This window comes from Saccopteryx leptura, chromosome 11 (assembly GCF_036850995.1).
Source record: "Saccopteryx leptura isolate mSacLep1 chromosome 11, mSacLep1_pri_phased_curated, whole genome shotgun sequence".
Taxonomy (NCBI): domain Eukaryota; kingdom Metazoa; phylum Chordata; class Mammalia; order Chiroptera; family Emballonuridae; genus Saccopteryx; species Saccopteryx leptura.
In genome coordinates, this window is record NC_089513.1 from 43,808,045 (window position 1) to 43,824,846 (window position 16,802).

The 16,802-nt window shown below is 42.2% G+C and overlaps 1 protein-coding gene across 3 annotated transcripts in view; it reads left to right on the top strand.

Moving 5' to 3' along the window:
- The window catches only part of LAMA3 (laminin subunit alpha 3), a 293,103-nt gene that overhangs the window by 208,841 nt on the left and 67,460 nt on the right, over window positions 1–16,802 (top strand). For 2 of the 3 annotated variants that reach the window (XM_066352202.1, XM_066352204.1), the window contains 4 exons: window positions 926–1,009; window positions 6,607–6,837; window positions 11,095–11,208; window positions 15,696–15,805. In XM_066352202.1, coding sequence (XP_066208299.1) covers window positions 926–1,009; window positions 6,607–6,837; window positions 11,095–11,208; window positions 15,696–15,805 — 539 coding nt within the window. Of the gene's footprint in view, window positions 1–925; window positions 1,010–6,606; window positions 6,838–7,768; window positions 8,174–11,094; window positions 11,209–15,695; window positions 15,806–16,802 lie in introns of those variants that run through there. The other variant, XM_066352205.1, reaches the window with a different exon arrangement.

The following is a 16,802-nucleotide window of genomic DNA, read 5'->3' on the forward strand; positions in this document are numbered from 1 at the left end:
ATAGTGAAAATATTGTCTTGGCAGTGCTATCAGTTTCATTGTTTTTTGCAGAGTATTTCAAGTTCAGGCCATCAGTTTAACTATATTTTAGTGCCAAAGAGTTTATTACACAAACTGTTAGACTTCTTGGAGAGGTGATGATTGAAATTTCTCCCTAGATTCACCTTCAAACATGGAAAAGAATTTAGGCTTAGGAAACGTCACTCTGCTGCTTTGTTCCAAAGTGCTGCAATTAAGAGCCGACGGGGGCGTGTTTCGTAGATTAGGGTTTTAAACAATTTGTGATCACAGACAATGCTCTTCTTTCTGAAACACTGGCTCTAATGAGTTCCTTTAGGGTTTGGTGCTACAACAGAAAACCTGCGGCTTGTGTGTGTGTGTTTGTGTGGGACTGCTGATGGTAGGTGCTGACTTTGCTATTGTGCCCTGTTAAGGAGAGGGTGCAGAGGCTGAATGGGCAAGTCTGGGCCCTAGAGGATGAGGGCTGAGGGGTTTGATCCCCCTCCCCGGGCCAGCTCTGAAGCCCCCTGGCTCTGCTGGCTACACTTCGAGGCCCTGCTGACCTGCACACACCACCCATCGAAGCACTTTATTCCTATCACAGTCAGGTCCTGTGGGCAGTAATGGAGACAGCAACTCATGTATTGACTGCAAGGCATGGTTTAAAACATTTTTTTTCCATCTTTTTAGCCATTTTTAATCAAGAGAATTTTGAGGTTTGCTATTTATAAAAATGCACTGCATTAGGTAGTTATTTTCAGCTTCCGTGTCACTGAACCTTTTGCCAGTCAGCTTATTCTCAGCAATTTTTTAGAATCAGGTACTTCGTGTAATGTAGATCCATAGAAATTTGTTCTTAGTTCAATTATAAACTCCAGAACACCCCAGCCCCAGGACTCAAGCATACGTGTTTTTCTTTAAACAGGGTTGGCACATGTCCATCACCTACGAGGAGCCTAGTGGGCCACGGCCAGACCGTCTGCATCACGGGCGAGTGCAGGTGGTGGAGGTATGTACGTGACGTAAGATCCTACAGAACATCTTCCTCATGACCCTTTTTGTTCTGCAACTGAGTTCTTTCAAACAATCACACTTTTTTTTTAAGTTAGGATATGAATTTAAAATATTTATTAATCATATCAATATAACTATAATGTCTATATATTAAAATATAAATTATATAAATTATACAGAGTTTCATCCTCACAGGACTTTGTACTATTTTTATGGCACTGAGGACCATGTCTTCTGTTTTCTAGTTAATTATCCTTGTCTTATAAACCCTGTGAGTTATCGGGTGCTATGACATAGCTCCCTCTCACCCTCAGGCCCCCCTCAGTGGCCTGGGACCTGGTGAGTCCAACAAATGCTGGGAAGAATGGATGGAAAAGCTACAAAGATGTCTAATGTCAAAACAACAAGAGCAATATAGATAAACCAAGGAAAGCTCATTGAGTCATAGAATATTATATTTATATTATGCCTACTTGGTTATAACTACTCCTTTAAAATAGTGTTCCATCTATATTTCTAAATATTTCCAATACTTCAAGGTGATATTTCTTCAAGTACCTTGAACTTGCAGACATATTCTAACATTTGTGTACAGATCCACCATACAATGGAAAACTACTTGGGAATAAATGAAACAAAGCATTGATACCTACCACAACATGGTAAACCTCAAAAACACGATCCTGAGTGAAAGAAGCAGGACACGAGGGATCACAGATTGTGTGTTTGTATGAGAGAGGTGATACCCGCAAAAATGCTGGAGTAAAAACCTCCAAAATTTCTTTCCTCCATGAAAGCAATGAGAAAGATGGCCTGAATTGTCAAAATCAACTATTAAGAGCTCTGGGAATTAACTAAAGGTTTATAGCAATCTGGAAAACATTTATTCAAGAAAAATGAAAGAATCTTAGAAAGAACAACAGGCTTTGTGGCTGGTGTTCAACTTGCTCTATTTCCATCTGCAACCCCCCCCCCCCCAAGAGCTCCAGAGTAACCTTGAAAATCAATAGCTCACTATCAAGGTAAAAGCCAGTAACCTGGAAGCCACCAGAGGGGACAGAGTAGGATCAGATCTCCTACGAAGCCTCATTCCCAGAGAACTGTCATGATTTGACCTGTCCGGAGGATTTCTGGATGATCCCACTACAAGGCTGCCTTTCCTTGACCTGACTCAGAGCTTTCTTAGGGTGAAAAGCCTCTCCCCTGGATCTGCAGGAAACATTTCGGGCCAGTATTTCCCCTGGGGCTGCCTAAGGTGGTGGACAATAGTTGGAAGAAACAATAGGCTAATCATAAAATTGAAATTCGGGGGATGTGATATCCAGAGGAGCTTTGAAAAGATCTAATACAATCCTGGAAACTTAGAAGGACTCACTTACTGAGGGCTGTATGCATTCTCAGGAGATACCTGAGCAATTTCTGGCTGACTTTGAGGCTCTGTGCAAGCAGGAAGTAAAGCTAAAGCAGAGTTGTCAACTCCCTGGCTGAGGGTTGGAGAGGTCCCCAACACGCACACAGAGCCCATGTGCAAAGTCTAGGAGATGTCTTGTTTCCAGGCCTTTGTGAAAATCTCTGTCCAGTCATTAGCTGACTGCTGAGCTAACTGATGACCACGCAGGACAAAGATGACAAACTTTACAGAATTAGTTCAGAGAAGTCATCAAATAAACCCACAAACAGCCACAAGTCCTGTAAAAGTGAAGTGGGGGGAAATTATTTCCAGAGTTGCCACATTATATTATTTTAAATGTCCAGTTTTCAACAAAAAAAATATAAAACATGGAAGGAAATAAGAAAACATGGTTTGTATATGGGGGGGGGGGGAGGAGTAACAAATGGATATTGTCCCTAAGGAAGCCCAGACATGAATAAAAGGCTTTAAGTCAACATTTTAAATATGTCAAAGAACTAAAGGACAACCTATCTAAAGAACTAAAGGAAAATATGAAAGCAATGTCTCACTATATAGAGAATATCAATTAAAAAATAGAAATTTTATAGAAGAATCAAATAGAAATTCTGGAACTAAAAAGTAAAATAACTTAAATGAAGAATTCAGTATAAGGGCTGCTGTGGACTGAATTGTGCCCCCCCCACCTCCCCAAATTCATATGTTGAAGCCCAGTGTGGCTGTATTAGGAGTAAGGAAATAAATAAGGTTAAATGAAGTCATAGGGCAAATCACTGATCCAATGGGATTATATTGATATATGTCCTATGGTATGTCCTTATAAGAGTAGACATCAGGAAGCTCACTCTGTCTTTCTGCCATGTAAGGACAGTGAGAAGGTGACCATCTACAAGCTAGGAAGAGAGTTCTTACCAGGAACCAAACTGGCTAGCAACTTGATCTGGGATATCTAGCCTACAGAACTGTTGAGAACATGAGTTTCCATTGTTTTAGCCACCTAGTATATGGTATTTTGTTATGGAAGCCAGAGCTAAGACCAGAGCTCAACAACAGAATTGAGCAAGCAAAAGAAAGAATGAGCAAACTTGAAGAAGGTCAATTGAGTTAATCTATTTGGGGAACAGAATGAAAAAAGGATGAGGTAAACCAGGCTCTCAGAGATAATCAGAACAAATGTGCCAACATGTGCATAATGGAAGTGCCAGAAGGAGGAGAGAAAGAGAAAAAGGAAAAATATTTGAAGAAATAATAGCTAAAAACTTCCCAAATTTGATGAAAATCATTAATCTATACATCGAAGTTCAACAAACTCCAAGTATGATAAATGCAAGAAATCTGCCTACAGAAACATCATACTTAAAATGCTGAAAAACAAACAGAGAGAATCTGGAAAGCAGCATGAAAAAAGCCCTATATCACATACAAGGGGTCCTCGGTGATAATCACAGCTGATTGTTCACCAGAAACCATGAAAACCATGAAAGTCGAACAGCCAACCTTCCTTACAAGAAATGCTAAAAGGCTGAAATGAAAGGACATTAGACAATAACTTAAATCCACATAAGAAACAGAGCACTGGTAAAGGCAACTACACAGGTAAATATAATAGGCAGTGGTGGCACAGTGGATAAAGTGCTGACCTGGAAGGTGAGGTTGCTGGTTCAAAACCCTGGACTTGCCCAGTCAAGGCACATAGGAGAGTTGATTCTTCCTGCTCCTTCCCCCTTCTCTCTTTGTCTCCTCTCTAAAATGAATAAAGTCTTTAAAAAGATATTAAAAAAGATTAAAATAAATAAATAAAAGGCAGTGTACATATATTTTTTGCTTGTAACTTTTTCTCCTATCTTAATTCAAAGACAACCGCATAAAGCAATAATTATAAATCTGTGTTGGTGAACATATGATGTATAAAATATAAGTTGTATGACAACAATACAAAGGAGCAGGGGGAGGAAATGAAGCAGATGGAAGCCAAGTTTTAGTATACTACTGAAACCGAGCTGGGATGTGTATAAATTGTCCAGCATGGGCAGGTCCATAGAGACAGGCTGTAGCTGAGTGGTTGCATGGGGCGGGAGGTGGGAATGGGTAGTAACTAAAAATGGCCACAGGGGTTCTTTGGATGGGGATGAAAATGTTCTACAATTACATTGTGGTTGCACGCAATCTGTAAATTTACTAAAAGTTGTATGCTTAAAATAAGGGAATATTACAGTTATGTAAATATTAGATGTATGCATTAATATCAAACTGCTCACAAAAATTAGGGGATATTTCAAAATAAATATGAACCAATAAAATATTCCCTAATTTTTGTGAGCAATGTAATCACCATGTATTACGTGTCTGCTATATGCTAGGCACTGTGCAAAATACTTTAGATACATTATAACATTAATTTAATTTAATCCTCATGATAGTCCTGAGAGATTAGGTATGATTACCATGCCCATTAAAGAGCTATGGAAACTCTTCAAAGGAGGCAACAAAACCTGAGTTAAAAGTGCAGGCTTTTATGTGAAAAGATGCTTAACATCACTAACTCATTAGAGAAATGCAAATCAAAACCACAGGACACCATCTCACACTCATTAGGATGGCTACTATAAAAAAGTTTTTTAAATAAATTTTAAAAACCCCAGAAAATAACAAGGGTTAGCAAGGATGTGGAGAAATTGGAACACTTTTCCTTGTCAGGAAAGTATAAAACCGAGCAGTTGCTGTGGAAAACAATTTTGAGATTCCTCAAAAAAAAAATTTAAAAATAGAATTACCATATGATCCAGCAGTACCATTACTGGATGTATATCCAAAAGAATTGAAAACAGGATTTTTGAAGAGATATTTGCAGGCTCATGTTCATTACAGCACTTATTCACAATAGCAAAGGGAATAAACAACAGAAGTGTCTACCGGCAGTTAATGGATAAATAAAATGTGGCCTACATATGGTAATATCATTCCACCTTAAAAGGAAGGAACTCCTGTCACAGGCTAGAACATGAATGAAACTAAAGGACATTATGCTAAGTGAAATAAGCCAGTCACAAAAACAAAATACTGCATGGTTTCAATTAGAAGAGGTATTCAAACCACTCAAATTCATAGAAACAGAAAGTACACAATGGTGGTTGCCAGGAGCTGGCACAGCAAGGTGGGGGAAGGAGGAAATGGTAGTTTCAGTCTCTCAGGATGATCAAGTCGTAGGGTTCTGTTGACAACAATGTGCATATGGGTAACAGTACTGTAGTGTACAATTACAAGTGGGTAAGGGGGTAATTTTTGTCATAGGTCTATTACCATAATAAAAGACGTGGCCCTGGCCAGTTGGCTCAGTGGTAGAGCGTCGGCCTGGAGTACAGAAGTCCCAGGTTTGATTCCCGGCCAGGGCACACAGGAGGGGCGCCCGTCTGCCTCTCCACCCCTCCCCCTCTCCTTCCTCTCTGTCTCTCTCTTCCCCTCCCGCAGCCGAGGCTCCACTGGAGCAAAGATGGCCAGGGCGCTGGGGATGGCTCCTTGGCCTCTGCCCCAGGCACTAGAGTGGCTCTGGTCGCAACAGAGCGATGCCCCGGAGGGGCAGAGCATCACCCCCTGGTGGGCAGAGCGTCGCCCCCTGGTGGGCGTGCCGGGTGGATCCTGGTCGGGCGCATGCGGGAGTCTGTCTGACTGTCTCTCCCCGTTTCCAGCTTCAGAAAAATAAAAAAAAAAAAAAAAAAAAAAAAAAAAGAATAAAAGACGTAATATGAATGTGTAGGTGCAAGAAAAGATTGTACTTGCTGTCACAATTACGTACGTTTAAAGATCTGAGCTACGTGACTCAGTTTCTGTGTGCCTTTCTCTTCTTTATCTTACTCACTTTGTGCCTGCACAAACAAGAGTGCATTTTAAAATAAGCATAACACTGGAAATTTTCATTTTATTCTTTCATTTTATTTTATTGTTTGTTATCTCATACCTTCATCCCCGGCCCCTTCATGTGGCACTCTGTCTTCTTGGGAATAACCCAGGACATCTGACTGCTGAATGTAAATCCACTATCTTCCACTTACCTATCCTATTTTATTTTTTGTTATGTATTTTTAAAGTCTTGTCTTTGACTCGTTCTGGGTGTCTGCGTCTTTGAAACTCCTGTAAGTGAGCTTGCGGAAGGCAGACCTCGCCTCTCTGTTTTTCCCGTGAAGGGAAACTTCAGACATGCCAGCAGCGGTGCCACGGTGACCCGGGCAGAGCTGATGACGGTGCTGTCTAGACTGGAAGACGTGCGCCTCCGTGGCCTCTACTTCACCGAGACGCAGCGGCTCACCCTGAGCGGGGTGGGGCTGGAGGAGGCCTCGGACGCCGGAAGTGGACGGAGAGCCCTTAACGTAGAGATGTGTGCCTGCCCTCCAGACTACACTGGTGATTCATGTCAGGTAGGAACTTCTCCTAGTCCACGAAATTCCCCCAGGGGACTCCTGGCTGCTGTCCAGCATCCTGGACGAGCGGTCTGGGACATCTTCTCCCTCATACGGGTTTCTGCTGGGCTGTAGCTTCCATCTGACCTGGACCCCATTCAGGTATGAAATATGAAAAGAAATCGCAAAGTCTCAAATTCCACAGGAAAGCCACAGGAGCCCAGTGGGTCCCCGCGGGTCCTGAAAATCAGGAAGGAGCCGGCCAGTTGGCACCCTAGTATTTGAGCTACTGCTTTCCCTGCAGCTGACCGAAGGTTTCATGCCTTTCTCTAACTCAAGGCCTCCCTCTTACCAACACCCCCAGTAGAGTTCAAGTCCAGATCAGGGCCTGATTCTTCAAGGGGCAATCTCAGTCTCGTTCTCTAGCTAGCTGCCCGTCCTCATCTGAGGCCCAGCTGCACTGCTTTGTCTTCAGGTTATTAAAATGTGCCATAAAATAAAGCAATTTTCTATCTCAGGCCGTAAATCTGTTCTCTTCCTAAGCAGAGGGAGGAAACCATAATGGTTAGTACAGTTATTTGGGAATAGTCATTTTGTGTGTTTCATAGACATACTTTGTTTTCTCTCCTGACCCCTTGAGAGTAGAAAAACCCAGGGTGATCTGCACATAAGCATTGTTTTGTTTTGTTATCTACAAATATATTACCTGCAGTGGTTTTCCGGGGACTCCTGTCTTATAATGTTCAGCACACACAGGCCTTCATTCTTCCCCTGCCTTCAATCTCTTTTCTAACCCGATGAAATAAAATACACAGCCCCGGGGAAAGAGTGGAACCTCTGGGTTGTTACCCTCCTGCCCAGGGCGTGCTCTTTGCCTGTGACTCAGCCTGTGATTTGCAGCCGCTTTAATCGGGCCCGTGCAGACTGTCTGGGAGGCGAGGTGGGTAGAAGGTGATGCCTGCCACACCTTGCAGGGATTACAGAGCGGTGCGCTTCCCTGTGGAACTGTTATGTGTGTTCGCTCATGGGCTGACTCATGGGTGAAGTTTACAGGTGGGGCCCTCCTGCCGCAGACAGCCTGCCTTACCTGAGTCAGGCGGGCCTGGGCACTGAGCAGGAAGGGCTGGTATAAGAGGAAGAGGCAGAGGTTTGCGTGCAGCCAGCAGGACGCCCAGGGGCCAGCATGCCCCCAGAAGTGAGGTGGGCAACCCGCAGAGCCAGATGGCTGTGGATCTTTGGGGCAGTCCTGGGGCAGTGTTTGGGATACAATTCACCGCAGCAAAGGGTAGCATTTCTTCAGCCTTCCGGTCAAAGTAACCTGCAAGCAAGTTATGTGGAGTTTAAACCCGGCCAGGTAATGTCCCTTTTAAATTTTGGTTTGGGATGGGGAAGGGTCCTCAGCTTTGTGACACTTTGAGTTAGACAGATAAATAAGGGGTGAGCTGGGGGAGGGGCCGATCCCTGACTGGCAGTGTTGACTGCGGTGCCTAACAGATTGCTCTCCGGAGTTGTTAACCACAAACCCTATAAACATCAGCCCACCTGGAAGCACAGAGACAGCTCAGAGTTTGAATACTTGTGGGATGTTAATATGCTATGAAACTTTGTGCCCTTTTGAGAGTAACCCTAGCCTCAAGACAAGAGTACAATGCCAAAAGGCTTTCAAATATTGCTTGGAAGAAAAAAATTACCCGTCAAGTAAAACATTAGAATCAGTGAAATTCGTGTTTTAAAAGAAGTGATGAGACCATACTACCAGACGTGCTTCAATTTGCCAGGCATTAAACACTTACACGTTCTGTTCTCTCTCTTTAAACTTCCTGGATGTTACGTGGATATCCCCACAGAGAGACAGAATCTGTGGCTGCTGGAATAGCCTTGGAAACTTGACAGAGTCACAGTTTTATCATCTGTACTATAAAAGTTGATTGGAAAGTTATCCTGGAAAGTTATCACTTAAAAAATGATCAGCTGCAAAACCCCTTTACTGAAATAATATACTAGGATACATTTAACTGTCATTTAGAGTAAATATTTTTTATTTTTTATTGAATTTATTGGGATGACATTGATTATTTAAGTTATATAGGTTTCAGGTGTACAATTTTGTAAAATACCACCTGTATATTGTATTGTGTGTTCACCACCCCAAGTTAAGTTAGAGTAAGTCTTTAATACAATCTGAATACTTGAACTGAATTTTATGGAAAATGAGGAGTTTGTGTGCTTTATAGAGGTGAGAACATGATATTTCAGTAATTGACAAATGTTTTATTTGAGAGTTACATGACATATAACTCTTAAAAAGTACTTCTTCTAATTAGAATCAAAAGCATATTCAAATGGGTGATTTAACTTTAATCAGGATAAACTATTCTCCCCCCCCCCAAGCATGTTTAATTAAGGCTTTTACTTGGGTATGTTGTTGCAAACAAACCCAATATAGTTATTTATCTGGATAATTTGCTCTTTACTAAATATGATTATTGTGTAAGTATGTAATGTGATATATGGTGATAATTATAAGGCACTTGCTCCTTATTAGCAGAGATGATTTGTTTGCAAATATGATCATACCATCATTGGCTGAATTTCCTTTGAACGTATCTCCCAGTCGTGCCTTCAGCTAAAGAACATTCCTTTCATACTTGATTCTCCTTTCGACAAGCCTATTCATATAACACATAATCTCATTTTTTGCGAGTTTTTCTTTTTTTTTTCTTTCTCCTAAACATGGTTTCTAATAGCTGAAGAAAAACATATATTAGAAATTATAGTGTTGTTATTCTGTATAATTTGTAGTTACTGGTGATTTTGGAAGAAGCTCCTAGCAGCAAGTGGAATATTCCACTCTGGGGAGAACAGGAGGCTTCTTCCTACAGCCCTGTCCCATTGGCTTCTCCCTCTACCGCACGTGACCCGGGAGAGACCTTTATGGCCATGGATGAATCAGCATGAACGGTTCAAGATTCCCCTGGGCTGCAGTTTCGGGGTCTTACCTATCTATGCTGTTTAAAGAGGATTAGAGAAAAGATTTTTTTATCTTGAAATATTAACTTTTCCTGATGCTTTAAAGACAGGGCATAGATATCATACTGGTTCGCTCTGCCAAAATAATGAAAATGTCTAGAATTCTGTTTCAAGTCAGAACTCTAAATAATTTTTTTAGTGGCTGGTGTAAAAATAATTGCTTTTTTTTTTCTATTGGGGCTATTCTTAACTAGAATATTTTTCAAAAGTATATCAGTTCATCAAAAAAATTATAATTTTTTTCATCCATATGATCAATAATAACTTGTGTTACACTGGAAAGAAACAGTATATTCGAGATGGAATAATCAAAGTGATACTGAATGAGAGAAGGCCACAAGGGAAGGGATTTTCTGGAGCTGAGTCTTTGTGTGCTCAGTCAGAACCAAATATCCCTGCAAAGTTCTGTATGAGAATGCAAGCACGTTCCTCTCCCCTGGGGAGCCACAGGCTGGTGCGTGGTAGGGAAATGATGCCACGAAGACTCCTTATTCCCCTCCTCCCATTGTGACTCACCTGCCAGCCCAAGTCCATACTGGGAGAGGGAATAGCTACTAAAGAGAGCTTGAACTTGAAGGGACTTGCTTAGGGGTCTTACCCACTAAGGACTCAGATTCTGATCCCCTTTGCTCTTCCACCACTGCCCTGTCCACTCACCCGTGAAACAACTGGCATGAAAAGGAGAGAAAGCCACATTGACACCCACCCTCCAAACTTCCCCTTTCTCTGGGTTTTCCCCACTCAGGTGCGTGCGCATGTACACACACACACGCACACGCACACACACACACACACACACACACACACACACTCCCACAATGGTATGGAAACAAAACAGAACCTGATGAATAAAGCAAACAGCAAGTAGACCTGGGTAGTGTTTAAAAGGAGAAATCCATACACAGACTAAAGAAAAGATTTAAAGTGAATGCTTGCCCTGGCCGGATTGCTCAGTTGGTTAGAGCATCCAGCTGATGTGCAAAGGTTGCAGGTTTGCTCCCTGGCCAGGGCACACAGATGAACAGACTGATGTTTCTGTCTGTCTGTCTCTCTCCCTTCTTCTCTCTCTAAAGTCAATAAATGAATTTTTTTTTAATAAATGAATTTTTAAAAAGAGAGCATGCCGCAGTTTTGATAGAAATGGGTACTTTAAAAAAAGGGAATGTTTGACAGTCAGAATTGTCACATGCTTTGGATAATAATTTTCTTTCTTTGTTTTGACTAAACACTCTGTTTGAAAAATAGGGTTGTAGCCCCGGATACTATCGGGAGAACAAAGGCTCGTTTTCTGGACGGTGTGTTCCCTGCAATTGCAATGGACATTCAAATCGATGCCAGGATGGTTCTGGAATATGTATTGTGAGTAAATTGATACTGTAAAAATACCAGCAGGCAATCCGTGTCTCCCCATCACCCGCTCCCAGGCCCTGAGACATCAAATGTCACAGCTTCTACCATACCCTAAAGAGAGGTTGCTGTGTAAATGCAGGAGGCTCCAGCGTTACCAGGCTGTGATTTTACACTTCACTTTTTCCTCCATTTTAACCTGGGTCATCAGAGAACACCTGTCTGAAAAACCAATTTACACCTTAGCTTCTAAATCTCTTCTTCATTAAATGGTATTAATGGATGAATCCTGGGACCTCACTCCTAACAGGATAAAATAAATCAGAGTTATTACTGTGGGCTCCAATTTTGTTGGGGGTTGGAGGGTAGAAGGTAGTGGGAGGGGAGTTTTGTGGCTCTCAGATGAACAGTGGCTCTAGAAAGCAACCAGGAGAGAAGGAGATGTTAAGAAAGGCTTACAGTGCACCCTCGGTCAGACACAAACCGTCCAAGGCTAACAGGCTGAAGTAGATTGATGTGGGAAGGCAGGTGAGCAGAGCCCTGCTGTCTATGGCTTGCTCACTAGAAAACAATCTTCTTTTGGAATATGTTAGAAAGTCCTCCCGTAGAAAATCAGGTGCTCAGGAAACTTTTCCTTTGTATCCTGAAGCAGAAAATATTTTATGTTTCTGACTTCTTCCTTTTCATCAGCGTTCCTCTCCCTGGGAACCAGGGCCTCCCAAATAAGAAGGAAAATGGGCAGTTCCAAGGAGAGGAGGGTGTGGGGGTGCCCATGGGCACCCCCAGACCCTCCCACTTAGGTGGTACTGTTTGGAAATACATTCTCCTGGCATGGGTTTCCTTAGCATTGTGAGGTGCAACCGGAGTGTTTCAATTATTTGAGTTCCTAGACTGTCCTAAGCCAAGTCAGCATGTCCCCGGGAACTGCTTCCTCTGCAAGACGGGACAGGCCAGGACAGGAAGTTGTTGTAAAGAGCAGGATAGATATTTTGTGTGATTTTAACCTGATGGGTTAAAAAAAAAATAAAAGACATTGAAAAATACCGTTTTCCAGCTCATACGTATTCTTATATAATAGTTGGTGTTGGATAATGTGTGTTATGTGTAACACAGGTAGATGCTTTAATAAAATTTAAATATTTATCTTGTCACTGAACCATTGCTAGATGTTGAGCTGCTGAATGAAGAACAAAGGGAGTTTTCTCCATAGTCTGTTCACCGACTGAAAAGATCCCTAGTGAGAGTTATAATTCGTGTGTTTTAACCAAACAAGAGTTTCTTTCCCATTTCCTTTCATTGTAGCTCTGTCTTCACTTGTCCCCAATGCCCATGTGGCCTCTAGAAACTGTTCCTTCAGGAAACCCTTACTGAGCATTTGCTCTTGTGGGAGGGACTGTGCTCAGTGCTGAGGTGAAAACCATCAGACATAATTCCCACTCTCACGAGGCTTGCTGTCTAGTAGAGAGTGTATTCATGCACACACGCATGTACACACATGCACTCACACACATGTGCACACACGGAGCCCATGTCTGCACTCATTTAACTGCTCAGTGGCAAGCTCTGAGAGCTGATGCTGTTCTCAGATGTGGCCATTGCATCGGAACCAAAAGTGTAGCTCTTATTCTCAAAGAAAAGTAATGGGGAGTCCAAGTGCCTTTCACTGTCAGATGGGCTGATTCCTCTGCACATTGGTTTCTGCCTCTCAAGGTCCAAAATCAATCTCTAAAATCTGGGACCTTCACACATGTGCAGATTTCCATGTCTTTTCAAGAATAAAAGAAAGTATCCCAGCTTCTTGCCAATAAAGCAGTACATGTCCCGTTGAGAGGCAGGAGTAGGAGGTGATGTGGCCTTTCGGTGCCACTCGCCAAAGGGACCTGCAGTGACATGATGCCCCTCCCCCACTGAAGACCTGCCTTTCCTCTCCTCCTTGTCCACTTTCTCTCCTCTCCCCTCATTTCCTCTTGTTTCCCATTCTTCTTCCTTCTACTGTCTCAGTTACCCCCATCTTCCTCTCTATTCCCATGTCCCTTCCCCTTTCTCTTCTCATCTTCTACTTTGGTTTTTTCTCTCTTCATTCCCTACCTCTTGGACCCATCTCCTCTCCTTCCTGCAGAACGATTATGCGGAACTCCCGGCTACTGTTGCCTCTCCAGTTGCATCCTGCCCCCCTTGCACTCCACCCTCCAGAGTACCAATTGCTTCATGCTGCCCACACATGCTGCTGTGCTCTTGCAAGACTGAGGCTCTGTGACACTGTTCCTTGTACCTGGAATGCCCTTCCCTCACTCTCCTACCCAGCTAATTCCTCTCCTTCTATTCTCCATGCGGAAGGTGTTGTCACCTCCAGAACCCCTTCCCTAAGGTTCCTCTTGCCCTTATGGGCTAGCACACCATTGTCATCAACTTTTCACACTGCATTGCATATGTCTATTCACAGGGTTCTATCTACCCAAGCCAAGTACCAATCCATTTTTATATCCCTGTACCTGGCATAATCAAACATGGACTAAATGCCCAGTAGATGTTTGGTGTCAAATGGAACTAGGTTAGCACATGTTGTGGGAGTGGTGTAGATTCATTCATTCACTTACACATTCATTTATTAACAATAAAACCGGATATTTGAAGGCAATTGCCTCGGATTTGCAGAACTGATAGGCAATTTCTAGGGTGGATGCTCTTAACTGTGGATGAGGGGTTGTTTCAGAAATGCTTATGGGGCTTTATCAAACAACTCAGGCTCTGATCCGATCCCCTCCCACAATCCTCTCCTCTCACCCCTAAGGCGGACCAGGATTCAGAGAGTTTTTAGTAGAATACAGATGGCCTCACTGCAATTCTTGTTTCTCTATGTTCTTGCTTCTCTAGTGTTTTCAGCTCAGGACTAAGTAGTCACAGGACTAAAATAGATCTATTCAGGCATATCTTCAAAGTTGTCATTTGTAGATATATAAGAAAGGAAACTAATTAACTCAAAAGATGGATGTTTTCTGAGAGTCAGGGCCACCCAGCAAAGTGAAGGTGAAGGAAGCATTTGGTATCTCACCTGACCCCCCTGAGAGACCCTCTGTGGATCCAACACACTGCAGTGTGGATTGTTCCCAGAGCCCGCACCGACAGGAAAACCCCGCATGGCGGTGATATTTGGGGAAGGAGGATTCAGGACAGGGGTGAGCTTTCTAGTGATGATCAAATGTTTACATATAAGCAGCATCCTACTTTATAGTTTTCTGATATACTTACTAATCCCTTGTGTTTATAGCACAACTACATCTGGAAAGAATAAGAAAAGATATTTTACCATCTTAGCAGATTGTATAATTCTCAGTTATTCAAGGGTTGTGAAAGATCTGTTTAAGCTGAACAAACTGATTAAAGGACAGTCTTTGCTATTCAGAGCAATGCCACTGCCACTTAGGATATACATACGTATTGTTTTTCCCAACCTGACTTCAGATATTACTTGAATACTCATATTCATTAAAATTTCCTACCCGAGACTGCCTCTGCATACAGCAGTAATGTATATGAGTGAATTTTAAAAATTATACTTATTCCAGGCTGTAAAATTAACGCAAAGTATCTCTGAATTATCAATTGCCCATAGTAAGAAGTGTTTGCCTGGCTATTTTGTGCATTAAGATCTTTATTACTAGAATAAAGCCAAGAAAGTTTATACTGGACTTAAAATTCCACAAACTAAATAAATTTGACACAATTCACTCAGCTTTGTCTCAGTAGACTGGTTAGTTGCAAAGTTGTACCATTCCAATGCTTTACTGAGAAACAGTGTTCATTAGACATTGACTTTTGCATGAAATTATTAGGTTCACATAAACACAAGCCTAAATACAATAATGTCTTTTTTAAGACACTGGAATTAAACTGAGTGCTTTCTTCAGATGCAATGCAACTTTCTGTTGTTTTAACAAATGCCATGTGGTAAAAACTTATTTTAATTTTATTGCTCTTCAGTATATTATTGTGAATTATGAAGTCAAATCAAGTTAATTTTCATAGGAGCCATTCTAAGGAATAGAGAGAAAAGGAAGGGGTTTACATTTGCTGAGGCCCTATTATACTTTTTAAAATCCTCCTGGCAACTTTGGAAGTGGGCATTATTCTAACTATCCATTTTAAGAAAATTAGAATCATATGTACATCACTAGAGTTGATTTAGAAGAAACACTAAAGCTCAGAGAGGTGAAGGAACTTGCTCAAGATCATACAGCTACAAAGTGATAGAGTGGGATTTGAACCAGCTGGTCCCTCTCCACTTCATCATGCTACCAAATAGCGGATGAAAGAGCACTTCTATCATTTCTAGCAGCAAAAATAACTGGACGGACAGGAAAAACATATGGTTAGTGAAACTGCCATCACAATAGTCCGAGGACTTGAGTTATAATTGTGTAAGCAATCAAGATGGCTATGGTCTCAACAGTAGTAAGTATAATTTTCTGCTATTAATTGTACTGTTTATCTGTCCCAAGAACTGCCAGCATAACACTGCTGGGGAACACTGTGAGCGCTGCAAAGAGGGTTACTATGGGAACGCCATCCGGGGATCCTGTAGCATCTGCCTGTGTCCTCATTCAAACAGGTACTTTGGAAGCTTAAAAATAATCCATAGAGACAGAAAGTAGGTTGGTGGTTGCCTAGGACTGGAGTGGGGGTGGAGGGAGAACGGGGAGTGACAGCTAAAGGGTATGGGATATGTGACTTCTTTTGGGGGTGATGAAAACGTTCTCAAATTGACCTTGGTGATGGTTGTACCATTCTGTGACTATACTAAAAGCCACTGAAGTGTACACTTTAAACGGGCGAATGTATGCTATGTGAATTCTATCTCAATAAAGCAGTTATATAAAAAAATGAACAAACAAAAAATGCAAAACAGAACTAACAAAAACAGTTTTTCCAAACTGTATGCTTCTGGATTTCTCCTTTTCCTCTTTCCTTTTGCTATTAATTCAATAGTGAAACAATTACTTATTGAGCATTCATTTTAGGGCTATGCCTTACCCTCTCTAGATGCTGGGAAATGGCAGTGAAGAAAGCTGGCCAAGACTCTGATCTCATCAAGCTTTATCTGGAGAATATGAATGGGGAAGTTGTCACACTCAGTAAATATGTGCACAAATAAATAAGAAGTGTACTTTCAGCAAGAGATGGGTTGAGCAATTTAGTAAAGGGTTATGTGATTGACAGTGAGTGGGTAGATTCTTTAGCGAGGGTGGTAGGAGGGTTTTCTGAAGTCGTTGGGCAGGGACCAATGAATGATGAGATGGAGTAAGCCATGGCAATATCTGAGCAATGCGGGTCCTAGGCAAGAAAAGAAAACAGAAGAGAAAGTCCCTGCAATGATGTGTTTGTGGACAGTGAAAAGGCAGGAGTGGCTGAAGTGCGGTGTGGGAGAGAGGGCCAGTAGATGAGGCTGGTGGGGTTGGGTCAGAGGGTCCAGCCTGCTAGAGTACAGCGTGTGGACTTGACCTGGATGAGGCTGGTGGGGTTGGGTCAGAGGGTCCAGCCTGCTAGAGTACAGTGTGTGGACTTGACCTGGATGAGGCTGGTGGGGTTGGGTCAGAGGGTCCAGCCTG